Source organism: Lampris incognitus, chromosome 7 (genome assembly GCF_029633865.1).
Source record: "Lampris incognitus isolate fLamInc1 chromosome 7, fLamInc1.hap2, whole genome shotgun sequence".
Taxonomy (NCBI): Eukaryota; Metazoa; Chordata; class Actinopteri; order Lampriformes; family Lampridae; genus Lampris; species Lampris incognitus.
The window spans coordinates 3,103,808-3,117,794 of record NC_079217.1 but is presented as its reverse complement, the minus strand read 5'-3'; the positions used below and the strand labels follow the sequence as shown (position 1 = coordinate 3,117,794).

At 45.2% G+C, this 13,987-nt stretch overlaps 1 protein-coding gene across 6 annotated transcripts in view; it reads right to left on the bottom strand.

Annotated features, from left to right (window-relative positions):
• Positions 1-4,864, bottom strand: part of LOC130115561 (rho GTPase-activating protein 42) — a 121,927-nt gene extending 117,063 nt beyond the window's left edge. For all 6 annotated transcript variants that reach the window (XM_056283265.1, XM_056283266.1, XM_056283269.1 and 3 more), the window contains exon 1: positions 4,624-4,864. In XM_056283265.1, coding sequence (XP_056139240.1) covers positions 4,624-4,777 — 154 coding nt within the window. In that variant the 5' untranslated portion in view covers positions 4,778-4,864. The remainder of the gene's footprint in view (positions 1-4,623) is intronic.
• Between the last annotated feature and the right edge of the window lie 9,123 nt (positions 4,865-13,987).

The window sequence follows — 13,987 nt, the reverse complement described above, 5'->3', positions numbered from 1 at the left end:
TCCACCCCCTCTGCTGATCTGTCCCGGTCTCTGCTCCACCCCCTCTGCCGATCCGGGGAGGGCTGCAGACTACCACATGCCTCCTCCCATACATGTGGAGTCACCAGCCGCTTCTTTTCACCTGACAGTGAGGAGTTTCACCAGGGGGGACGTAGCGTGAGGGAGGATCACGCTATTCCCCCCCGAACAAGTGCCCTGCCCGACCAGAGGAGGCGCTAGTGCAGCGACCAGGACACATACCCACATCCGGCTTCCCACCCACAGACACGGCCAGTTGTGTCTGTAGGGACGCCCGACTGAGCCGGAGGTAACACGAGGATTTGAACCGGCGACCCCCGTGTTGGTAGGAACGGAGTAGACCGCCACGCCCCCCGGACGCCCCCAGACAGCTTTGTGTGTGGCGTCCCTCCAGTTCACTGTGGGGGTGCACAAGATGGTGCAGGTTAGAGGTGCTCTTTATCACCTCCCATACCACCTGTATACGCCAGGCCTTGTGTGTGTGTCTATGTGAAGGTTGTTGTGTTGTCGTGTTGTTATTCTATGTTAAGTACACCGAGAGAGCCACGCAACCGGACTCGAAATCCACGCAGTGCAGACCCACATGGCCAGTAAACACGGTTCTGGTTCGGGTTCTGAGCCAGCTGATCTATGTACACACACACACACAGTGTGCACTGGTGTGCAGCGGACATGCGGGATCAGCACACCTCGCACGGGGACCTGTGCAGCAAACCTTGACCAACACCTGAACCAGGTTCTGGGAGGTGCAGACATACGGACCTGCTGTCGGCTGGACGGGAACTGGACATTCGTTTCTCGGTGCTCTGCGTTCGCCGCCGCATCTCACTAAGCAACTCTCCAACTCGCTCACGTTATTACGTTTTTATCATTCTCCGTAATTACTCCATTTTATGTCGCTCCTTAATTCTTTTTAAAGCTCTTTATCGCATTCTTTTAATAAATTATTGTAGGTACTTAATCCTTTTATTGTGTTCTGCATCTCTTTTCATGTCCTTTATGCCACTTTGACTGGCCTTCGTGAATGAAACGTGCTGTGAGATGAACTTCATTTTGCCATCGTAGGTTACAGTGAACGTGTCTTCTGCATGGAAACCATCACATTGTGTATAGGAGCAGTGGGCCCGGGGACCAACTCCAGCTCTTCTTTCCACTGCCTTGCTCAGGGGCACAGGCAGGAGGATTAACCCTAACATGCATGTCTTTTTGATGGTGGGAGGAAACCCACGCAGACACGGGGAGAACATGTAAACTCCACACAGAAAGGACGACCTGGGACGGCCTGGGGTTCGAACCCAGGACCTTCTTGCTGCAAGGCAGCAGCGCTGACCACCGAGGCAGCAGCGCTGCAAGAAGGAAGTGTTGTTTTCCCTCAGTTCCATGGCTGAGCTCTGGTCAGCATGTCTACTCCTGTGCTCAGCGGGCCCCGCCGACTGGTGACGTGGTACCCTGCACTTCCAGGTAGTGGATGTGGGCGGATAGAAGCTCAGCGTTTCAGTGGAAGCCTGTACCGGGCCGAGCCAAACTGAAGCGGATGGTACATTATCCCATTCAAGCCGGTAAGTGACGCAGTCTTGGCAGGAATTTAAATTCATTAATCTGATCCGAGCTTTTGTGAGACAAGCCCACAACAAGTCACTAAAGGGACGGAAGACACCGCGGAACGAACAAAAGCCATGGATAAAACCGCACAATGAAACAGAAGAGAAATGTCGCCTCGCAGTTTATTACTAAAGCCGAACTGGACCTCCCCCGACGCCCAGCCCTGCACGCTTCAAACAACTCACGTCGGCGGTGCCAAAGGTTACTCCACATTTTAAAGAGTCAGAAAAGAGGAGTCATAATTTCAGCACAGGCCCGGTTCGCTTGTGCGGCCGTCACGGGCCAAGAAGCATCTCATATCTCCACGTCAGACCGTCTCTGGCACCATCGGGCCACACGCTCGTACTCACTGTGCGATATCTGAAGAGGGACATAGAATACTATATTCTAGGAGGAAGCCCGGAAGTCTGAGGCACAGACCGGCCCACAGCGAGGTGCCTGCAGGGTCACCTCAGAAGTCCGACTGCTCTCGCTCGTGCAGGCCTCACCTGCAGCGTCTGCTCTCTGCTTCAGGCGACCCGACAGCCCGGCACGGTGACAGCATCCTCCGCCCACAGGCGGAGATCAGAGCAAATCCTCACGTAGGCCTCGGCCAACCCCCCCTACCCGTCCGTCTGTGGCCTTAAAACACTCGTAGGTAGGACACCGCGGAAAGCAGTCCATTCATGACACGCAGCCAAAGTACTGCAGATTGTGTTTCCGGTGGGTTAAACATTACTGCTGGTCACAACATGGACATGGATCCCATGCTGGACCCCCCCTCCCCTCCCCCTCCAAACTGCACTGGACTGGACTACCTCCTGAAGACAAAACCCACCGGGGAAATACTGCGTGTGGATCTTATTACTGCAGCTACAGCTACTGTTATTACTGTGTTTATATACCACCCCTTCGCATGCAAAACTGCCTGCTGCCCTTTTTTAATCGGTATTCTACACAATATCACCTGCATACTGGGCAAACCTGCACATGCTATATATACTACACATGTACTATGTACATACGCACGCATGTACAGATCTGATGGTAGGTCATGGTCACACTTACTTGTACATATCTAGTAATGTAAAATTTATTTAATCAAAGTTTACTTTTTATTTTTCAAGTCTTTATTCTTTACAGTAAATATTGTAGCTGTTGTGTCCTGTTCCTACCTGCTGAGGCAACCACCAGATTCCCCCATCGGGACCGATAAAGCCACATCTCATCAAATCTCATCTCATCCGATCTCATTTGATCTAACCTACTATAATCTCCTCTCATCTGAGTTGATTTTATCTAACCTACTATAATCTCCTCTCATCTGATCTGATTTTATCTAACCTACTATAATCTCATCTCATCTGATTTTATCTAACCTACTATAATCTCATCTCATCTGATTTTATCTAACCTACTATAATCTCATCTCATCTAATCTCATTTTATCTAACCTACTATAATCTCATCTCATATGATGTGATTTTATGTAACCTACTATAATCTCATCTCATTTTATCTAACCTACTATAATCTCATCTCATCTGATCTGATTTTATCTAACCTACTATAATCTCCTCTCATCTGATCTCATTTTATCTAACCTACTATAATCTCATCTCATCTGATCTGATTTTATCTAACCCACTATAATCTCATCTCATCTGCTCTCATTTGATCTAACCTACTATAATCTCATCTCATCTGATGTGATTTTATCTAACGTACTATAATCTCATCTCATCTGATGTGATTTTATCTAACCTACTATAATCTCATCTCATCTGATCTGATTTTATCTAACCTACTATAATCTCATCTCATCTGCTCTCATTTGATCTAACCTACTATAATCTCATCTCATCTGATCTCATTTGATCTAACCTACTATAATCTCATGTGATCTGATCTAACCTACTATAATCTCATCTCATTTGATCTGATTTGATCTAACCTACTATGATCTCATCTCATCTGATCTGATTTGATCTAACCTACTATAATATCATCTCATCTGATCTGATTTTATCTAACCTACTATAATCTCATCTCATCTGATCTGATTTTATCTAACCTACTATAATCTCATCTCATCTGATGTGATTTTATCTAACCTACTATAATCTCATCTCATCTGATCTGATTTTATCTAACCTACTATGATCTCATCTGATCTGATGTGATTTTATCTAACCTACTATAATCTCATCTAATCTGATCTGATTTGATCTAACCTACTATAATCTCATCTCATCTGATGTGATTTTGCCATACTGGATCTTGACTTGGGTGAGATGGCCAACACATGTAGTTAGAGCGCACTTGCCAAACTTCCTGAAATCACCGCAGTTTATTTATTTTGATTTTTGAAATCTGATCACCGCACCAGTCCTGCTGAAATCCCAGCAGCCCCTTCATCTACAGCCCTAGGCTGCATTCACAGCAGCCCTGCACCACCCAATTACACACACACACACACACCCAGGCCGAGGACCCAGCAGCATGGAGTTTACACTGTGAATGCACCCTCTGTCTCTCCCCCTCTCCCCCTCTCTCCCCCTCTCTCCGTCTGTCTCGCTCTCTTTCTGTGTGTCTCTCTCTCTTTGTTTTTCTCTTTTTGTCTTTTTCTGTGTGTGTGTGTGTGTGTGTGTGTGTGTGTGTGTGTGTGTGTGTGTGTCCGTCTGTCTCTCTCTCTTTCTGTCTCTCTCTCTTTATGTTTCTCTGTCTTTTTCTCTCTCTCTCTCTTTGTGTGTGTGTGTGTGTGGGTCTCTCTCCCTCTTTTTCTCTGTGTGTGTGTGTGTGTGTGTGTGTGTGTGTGTGTGTGTGTGTGTGTCTCTCTCTCTCTCTCTCTTTTTCTGTGTGTGTGTGTGTGTGTGTGTGTGTGTGTGTGTCTCTCTCTGTCTGTCTGTCTGGCGAGTTTCGGTGTATTGTACGGATAAAGAGCGCAGCGCGCCTGGTTGCGGGTCGTGTGTGTGTGTGTGTGTGCGTGTGTGTGCGTGTGCGTGTGCGTGTTGGTTTACTTACTCTTGAACGCCGTGATGAGCATGTTTCCATCTTTGATGAGCTCTTTGATGAACTTGTTCGTGCGCTCCAACTCGATTTCGTGACACTTGAGACGCTCTCTGAAGTCGGGACTGTCCAGGAAGGAGTCGCTGAACTCCAGCGTGGGGAGCCCCATGGTTCTCCCGAACTACCCGGTCCGCTTCAAGCTCTCCAGCTCCGCTGGCTCCCCGCTTTCATCCCGCGGTCCCGGCGCTGCAATACAGCCCCCATCAAAGTTGCAGAAGGTTTTCCTGCTTTTTTTCTCTCACTTCCGCCTCCCCCTCCTCCCCCTCCTCCTCCCCCGTCTCGGTGGTAGAAGTGGTGATCGTCTGACTCCTGCTGGTAAAGTCTGGATGTCCCGTCGACGTGCCACATTAGTTTTAGGAGTCGTGCTCATTAGGTCAAGCTAAGCACTCTGCCTCCTTCCTCCCTGAGAGGACACACGGTCCACGTGTCAGCCATCTCTCAGCCACTTCCGGTTCTTATTACTTATCTAGTGATGCCATTAAAATGTATAACCCAGCTTCCTAAAACCGAGTTAAGCATTGTGTTAGCCGTGACATGCTTTACTTTGTGTCCTTTTTGGTCAGGTTCTTATTTGGACTCCATTCATCCATCCATCATCCATCCATCCATCCATCCATCCATCCATCCATCCATCATCCATCCATCCCTCCATCCATCCATCCATCATCCATCCATCCATCCATCATCCATCCATCCATCCATCCATCATCCATCCATCCATCCATCCATCATCCATCATCCATCCATCATCCATCCATCCATCCATCATCCATCCATCATCCATCCATCCATCCATCCATCATCCATCCATCCATCCATCCATCATCCATCCATCCATCCATCCATCATCCATCCATCCATCCATCCATCATCCATCCATCCCTCCATCCATCCATCCATCCATCCATCATCCATCCATCCATCCATCATCCATCCATCCATCCATCCATCCATCCATCCATCATCCATCCATCCATCCATCCATCCCTCCATCCATCCATCCATCCATCCATCCATCCATCCATCCATCCATCCATCCATCCATCATCCAACTGCTCATCCTGCTCTCAAGGTGGCGGGGATGCTGGAGCCTATCCCAGCAGTCACCGGGCAGCAGGTGGGGAGACACCCTGGACAGGCCGCCAGGCCATCACAGGGCCCACACACACACACACACACACACACACACACACACACACACACACACACACACACACACACACAGCTGGACTGCCATCATTACATGCTGTTACTGTGGCGCTGAGCTCACGTTGGGAGTAACGCGTCGTGCCATTTTGACAGGCTGCTGCCAGAAGGTGGTTTCCAGCTGGTTGTCTGGGATACTGTCCTCCTCCAGCGGGCTGTTTTGGAGGGGGACACCGATGTAAGTTGGTCTAGACCTTTTCTAGAGCGCGTGTCAGTACGGACAAGTCAACACGTCTCTCCTTTTGTACTGCGAGGTATCAACACGTCTCTAAGGAAACGGTCCATCCCAGCAGATGAGAATCCATATATGCTTACTCCAGTAAAGCTGTATTGTAAAGTCTAAAAAAAGTCCCATTATTAATAACGTGGACCAGCCGGTCCAAATGGAGACCATCGTGTGAGTGCAGGACACAGCCTGCACACTCTCACCAGATAAGAGTTTGGTCACCGTAGCGTTATCATCACTCTTACTGTTAACAACAATGATAATGCAGATCTGTAATGTCTCACAGAAAACCTCACAGTGCCACACAGCCCTCCAGGTGGGGGAGGTGGTGTCAGAAATCAACGTTTAAGTCAAGTCAGTTTTATTTGTGTAGCCCAATATCACAAATTACAAATGTGCCTCAGGAGGCTTTACAGCAACACAACATCCTGTCCTTACACCCTCACACCGGATAAGGAACAACTCCCTAAAACCCTTTAACAGGGAGGAACACCAGGGAGAAAGCTCAGGGAGAGCACCAGAGGAGGAGTTCTCTCCCAACACGCACAACGTGCAATGATGTTGTGTTCACACAACTTACACAACACAACACTGAAAGAGGATAACACAATTATAATGGAATTATAAAATATATGAAGAATATGATGAGGAGGATGCCAAGCAGTGTCCAGACACCACCAGAACAGACCAGGACCCGAGCCACGCCACCACCATCACCACCACGTAAAAAACAAAAAACCCAGGATAACAAAAACTATACGGTTTATAAGATATAATAAAAGAAAATGTGATGAGGAGGATGCCAAGCATGTATCCAGGTGGTGACCACCGTCACCATGGAGACCGGGGAGGAGGACCACCCATTACAGAAAAAAATCACGAATTTCACATGAAAAGCTCCACTTGTGAAATGTAACACGCAAAAATGACATGTGCAATATGTGGAACACACATGCTTCCTGCTTGGCAAATCTGGGGGTTTGGGGACCTTCTCCTGTGGCAACATGTAAGATAACATGTAACATGACATGTAACATGACGTGTAACACAACACATAACATAACATGTAACATGACAGGTAACATAACACATAACATGACATGCAACATGACATGTTACATGTCATGTAACATAACACATAACATGACATGCAACATGACATGTTACATGTCGTGTAACATAACACGTAACATGTAACATGACGTGTAACATAACATGTAACATGATGTGTAACATAACATAACATGTGATATGGCATGTAACATGACATGTAACATAACACATAACATGCCATGTAACATGACGTGTAACAACATTTAACATGACATGTAACATGACGTGTAACATAACATATAACATGACATGTAACATAACACATAACATGACATGTAACATGACGTGCAACAACACATAACATAACATGTAACATGACGTGTAACATAACACATAACATGCCATGTAACATGACATGTAACATAACATGTAACATAACACATAACATGACATGTAACATAACACATAACATAACATGTAACATGACATGTAGCATGACGTGTAACATAACATGTAACATAACATGTAACATGACATGTAACATGACCTGTAACATAACACATAACATGACATGTAACATAACATAAAATGTAACATGACATGTAACATAACATGTAACATAACATGTAACATGATGTGTAACATATCACATAACATGGCATGTAACATAAAATGTAACATGACGTGTAACATAACACATGACATGACATGTAACATAACGTAACATAACAGATAACGTGACATGTAACATAACACATAACTTGACATGTAACATAACATGTAACATGACGTGTAACATAACATATAACATGACATGTAACATAACATGTAACACAACATATAACGTAACATGTAACATAACACATAACATGACATGTAACATGACATGTAACATGATATGTGCAACATGTTTCACTTTAAAGTGCACAGCCACGTTCAGCAGATGCTAATTTCTTGTTTGTTTCCTGTGAGGGATATTAACTGTCTTGCAAACATGAATAAAAACCAAACAAAGTGCATAAACAAACACCAGGCTCTGAAAGGCCCTGATAAAAAAAGGAAGCTTATAAGACCTGTAAAAAAAAAAAAGAAGATAAAAGCAATGAGTCAAAACTAAAAAGCACAAAAGGGAAACCAGTTTTTTTTTCAAACTGAAAACCAAAAACACTATTATGTTCTGTTCAAGTCTTTCAAAGACGCTTCGTTTGGGACGAGGAAAGCCTTTCTTTGTGTTTTATTGAATCACAGACTGTGTTTAATGGGGTCATCCTAATTTGGACCTGCCCGCCATACTTGCTGCCTTGAAAGAGTCATCAATCTGAAAATAATAGGTGATATAATTGTGAAGTGAAAATAAGTGATATAATTCATGACTGGAAGTAATGCCTTTGCTTGGCAGAACCAATGTGCAGCCTTCCAAACTCTTGATAGTGGTAAAAATAAAGAGACAAATAAAATAAAACACATAAACAACTAACGAGGTATTACCTAATCTGACATGTTGGGCCAAGTCAGTTCAAATCACGAGGGGCACCAGCAGCAGTGGCATACACACAGAAATGATCATGATCGGGGGCGTCCGGGTAGCGGAGCGGTCTATTCCGTAGCCTACCAACACGGGGATCACGGGTTCGAATCCCCGTGTTACCTCCAGCTTGGTCGGGCGTCCCTACAGACACAATTGGCCGTGTCTGTGGATGGGAGGCCGGATGCGGGTATGTGTCCTGGTTGCTGCACTAGCGCCTCCTCTGGTCGGTCGAGGAGCCTGTTCATGGGGACTGGGGGGAATAGCGTGACCCTCCCACGTGCTACTTCCCCCTGGTGAAACTCCTCACTGTCAGGTGAAAAGACGCGGCTGGTGACTCCACATGTATGGGAGGAGGCATGTGGTAGTCTGCAGCCCTCCCCGGATCAGCAGAGGGGGTCGGAGCAGGAGACTGGGACGGCTCGGCAGAGTGGGGTAATTGGCCAGGTATGACTGGGGTGAAAAAGGGGACCCCCCCCCATAAACAAATAAATAAACAAAAAAAAGAAATTATAACAATTATTTGAACATTTTCCTCGTGTTTGACGCGTCGCTGCCACCAGAGACACTTTTCTGATGGTTTGTGTTACAACACGCTGGAGTTGGCGAGGACACAGATCAGAGTTAATACCTTGGTAAGTGGGAGTAATTAGACTAAAGCCTAATTGGAGTCAGGGGGGGATTGGCATCGTTTCCAACATGGAGGAGGGGATGATAATAATGATGATGTCAAACTCTAAATGCCTCTTCAGTCGGCGGAGAGGGGACGCTCCCTTACTGAAGGCATGCCGAGCGTTATGTCGCAGGCCGCCCCTGCGGTGCTTCATCATACCCGGGGGGCAGGAAGGGGCCGTGCATGTTTCCAGTAGTAGACCACCATGCTAGCTTAACCCTCGTGTTCTGTCGCACTGCCCCCGGCCACCGCTGGATTTACAGCAACACAGTTGTAGTGTTTATTCAAAAATACCCAATATGTCTCACGTCTTCTAATCATAATCGGTTAACAGCTGTTACTGAAACGATTAATAGGTATCATTCAGAAACGGTCTTTCTGACCCGTTATGGGGGCGGCGCGGTGGCCCAGTGGTCAGCACTGTTGCCTCACAGCAAGAAGGTCCTGGGTTCGAACCCCAGGCCGTCCCAGGTCCTTTCTGTGTGGAGTTTGCATGCTCTCCCCGTGCCTGCGTGGGTTTCCTCCGGGTGCTCCGGTTTCCTCCCACCTGCACATGCATGTTAGGGTTAATACTCCTGCCTGTGCCCCTGAGCAGGCAACGGAAAGAAGAACCGGAGTTGGTCCCCGGGTGCTGCGGCCGCCCAGCAGGATGGGTTAAAAGCAGAAGACACATTTCATTGTGACCGAACAACTGTACAATAAAGTGGCTTTCTGATGAATAACAGATGTGAAGCGCTGACTCTGGCAGCACCACGTGTACAGGACACCTGAACGGCGGCGTCCTTGAGGGGCCCGACGACGGTGGTGACCTCTGACCCGTTGACAAGCCCCATGCTTTAAGCTTGAAGAAAAGATCTGACTGTTCACGCTGACTTCGAGCTTGGCGTCGGCTTAACAGTGCCTCTGATTGGTGGAGCTGCGCTCTTTGCCCTCATGTACCCATAATACCGCCGATGTGGCAGCAAAGCTCAGCGGCTTGGGTGAGAGAAAAAACTGAAGCAGACTAAAAAAAAGAAGAAAAAAAAGATTTTTAAGAACGAGCCGTAGCTTCTCCATCTATTTTATGATTCATACAAGTGTTCGATTCCCACGTTCACGGTGGTGAAATCTCAAATCTGATTGAATCAGGCTAACGGGCGGTAATGGGCTGAAGCTGGGGACACAGATAATGACCGGCATTAAGCACATGGTAAACCAGTGGGCGAGGAAGCTGACCAGAGAGCTGCCCTCCAATTCACTCTGGGGACATTTTTGCACCCTTAATGATCTAATATACATGACCAATCTAGCAGCACACAACCGTGGGCAGAGCAAGAGTCCAATGATCCGGTAATTCCCCACAAATAGCCAAACAATCAGCGCCGCACACTGCTCACGTATTACGCTTCAAATTAGCCTTAAAAGCAGCCACTGGCAAGGACTCGACGAGTGGTGAACTGTATCAGCCACCGCTAATTGTAAAATGGCCGCCTGCCCTGTGGAGACGGTCAAGGAAAACTGGGTTATTTAAGATGATACTCAGTGGGAATAGGCACCCCACCACACCCCACCCCACACCACACCCCACCCCACACCACACACACTCTTCTCATACATGAAAATGCACATTTGTTTTGCAAACATGAGCCTCTACTCAGGAGCAGCACACATCCATCTATCTATCTATCTATCTATCTATCTATCTATCTATCTATCTATCTATCTATCTATCTATCTATCTATCTATCTATCTATCTATCTATCTATCTATCCTGTCCATCCAACCTATCTATCTATCTATCTATCTATCTATCTATCTATCTATCTATCTATCTATCTATCTATCTATCTATCTATCTATCTATCTATCTATCTATCTATCTATCTATCTATCTATCTATCTATCTACCTATCTATCTATCTATCTATCCTGTCCATCCAACCTATCTATCTATCTATCTATCTATCTATCTATCTATCTATCTATCTATCTATCTATCTATCTATCTATCTATCTATCTATCTATCTATCTATCTATCTATCTAGTCCATCCATCCAACCTATCTATCTATCTATCTATCTATCTATCTATCTATCTATCTATCTATCTATCTATCTATCTATCTATCTATCTATCTATCTATCCTGTCCATCCAACCTATCTATCTATCTATCTATCTATCTATCTATCTATCTATCTATCTATCTATCTATCTATCTATCTATCTATCTATCTATCTATCCTGTCCATCCAACCTATCTATCTATCTATCTATCTATCTATCTATCTATCTATCTATCTATCTATCTATCTATCTATCTATCTATCTATCTATCTATCTATCTATCTATCCTGTCCATCCAACCTATCTATCTATCTATCTATCTATCTATCTATCTATCTATCTATCTATCTATCTATCTATCTATCTATCTATCTATCTATCTATCTATCTATCTATCTATCTATCTATCTATCTATCTATCTACCTATCTATCTATCTATCTATCCTGTCCATCCAACCTATCTATCTATCTATCTATCTATCTATCTATCTATCTATCTATCTATCTATCTATCTATCTATCTATCTATCTATCTATCTATCTATCTATCTATCTAGTCCATCCATCCAACCTATCTATCTATCTATCTATCTATCTATCTATCTATCTATCTATCTATCTATCTATCTATCTATCTATCTATCTATCTATCTATCTATCTATCTAAACTCAGCACAAAAAGTAAGGAAATGTGTGTTGGTAGATGATGTCTTTGGTGTAACGATGCTTCTTGGCAGTAAATCTTCTATCAGGCAGCTGATGGTCAGCACCTGGGGTACCAGAAGCTCAACACAAGAGTCAACAGCAGCAGCAAAACAAGCTGTTTGGCATTGGCAGAGAAGATTTGGCAAATGTTTCATGGGTGCAGCCCACATACTCAGCTCTGCTGCTCATCCCACAAATGCACGTTCCTTACACATGTGGCGCCATTTAAAAGGGGAATAAACAGGCTTTCCAACGGTATAAGATTTACTGCCAAGAAGCATTGTTACAACAAAGAAATAATCTACCAACACACATTTCCTTACTCTTTGTGCTAAGTATATCTATCTAATCCACCCAGACCATGCACAAACACACTAACGCCCCTTTTCCACTGCATGGTGCCGCTCGACTCATCTCAACTCTACTCGCTTTTTTTGGTTTTCCACCGGGCAGAAGTTCGGGATAGTACCTGGAACCAGGTACTTTTCTTGGTACCACCTCCATCGAGGATCCAAGTGACATGAAAATACCACTATAATACGTGACATGAAAATACCACTATAAATAAATGAATAAATATAATTATAAATAAATATATGTATATTTATTCAAACATAAATATTAAGTCTTAACAAAAAAACAACAACTAGTCAACACGCCCACAAATGACCAGCGGGGCTTCGCCGTGAGGGGGAACTGTCTGCAGTGGAAAACCAAATCCCAAAAAGTAAAGCGAGTAGAGTCGAATAGAGTTGAGTCGAGCCGGCACCGTGCAGTGGAAAAGGGGCACAAGTGAGACATCTTTCACATGTAAGTGTGGAGAGAGACATTAGGTATGAGGCACACATCCTCCACACCCCGAGTCTCATTCTCACTGCATTAAGCAGGGCAAATTCTGGCCTTGCCTGATGGAGTGTCAGTCGCTCCGCAGGGAAAAAGGGCTTGATTTCACGACAGGACTGCTGCTTTAAGCCATGCAGAAAAACCATCGATTAGCTTTGCGATGCAGACAAGTTATGCGCAGCTCAAGCGGTGTCTGATTGGATTTCTTCTGATATCGCTGTATCACACTGTGGCACAATTTGTGCTTGTGAGAAAACGCCTGATCTCATTACCATGATGACGGTGTGTGTGTGTGTGTGTGTGTGTGTGTGTGTGTGTGTGTGGTGGGGCAGGGTGTTTTAAATCTATGGTAACACACCCCTGTCGATTCCAGCTCTCTTACCATCCTTCCCCACCGGCGGCTCTCGGGGGTGCACTTTGTCTCATCGATACAGTGAGGGGAGAAAGGGGATACATCAGTTGTGAGATTTAATTGCCACGCCGCTGCGTGCATGCATATTTGGCGAATGGAGGATGGAAAGTGAGAGATGAGCCTTGGAAAATACATTTTTGCCTGACGCAGCTCTCAGCCCTCCATTCTCCAAGTGCAGTGAAGATAGAGTTTAAGATTCTGCACTTGACATTTGTAATAACTGGCTTGTCTTCAACGCAGTTGTGACTGCACCAAAGGAATTCATGCCGTATTGCAGAACCGCCATAACTGCACAACTCAATATATGATGCAAGTGGCTTTTAAGCAGGGTTGTGTATATTGTGCATGTAAGACACACCGATACATCATACGGAAACCTGCATTACGAGGCTTCCTCTTGTGATGGCAGTTGACGCTGAACGATTGGAGCCGTTTTCCCCAAATCAACAATTGACTCTGTCATGCATGCTCTTCATTTGAATCAAGTATTACAGTAACTGCACAATTTCCGGAGGCACTCCAGTTTCAGAGCTTTTGTGAACAAGCCCTGTCACTGTTTCCTTCCCAGCCAATGATTAATGACCCTAATTTAGAGTTGTTGTTGTTGTTGTTTTTAATCTAATCATGCG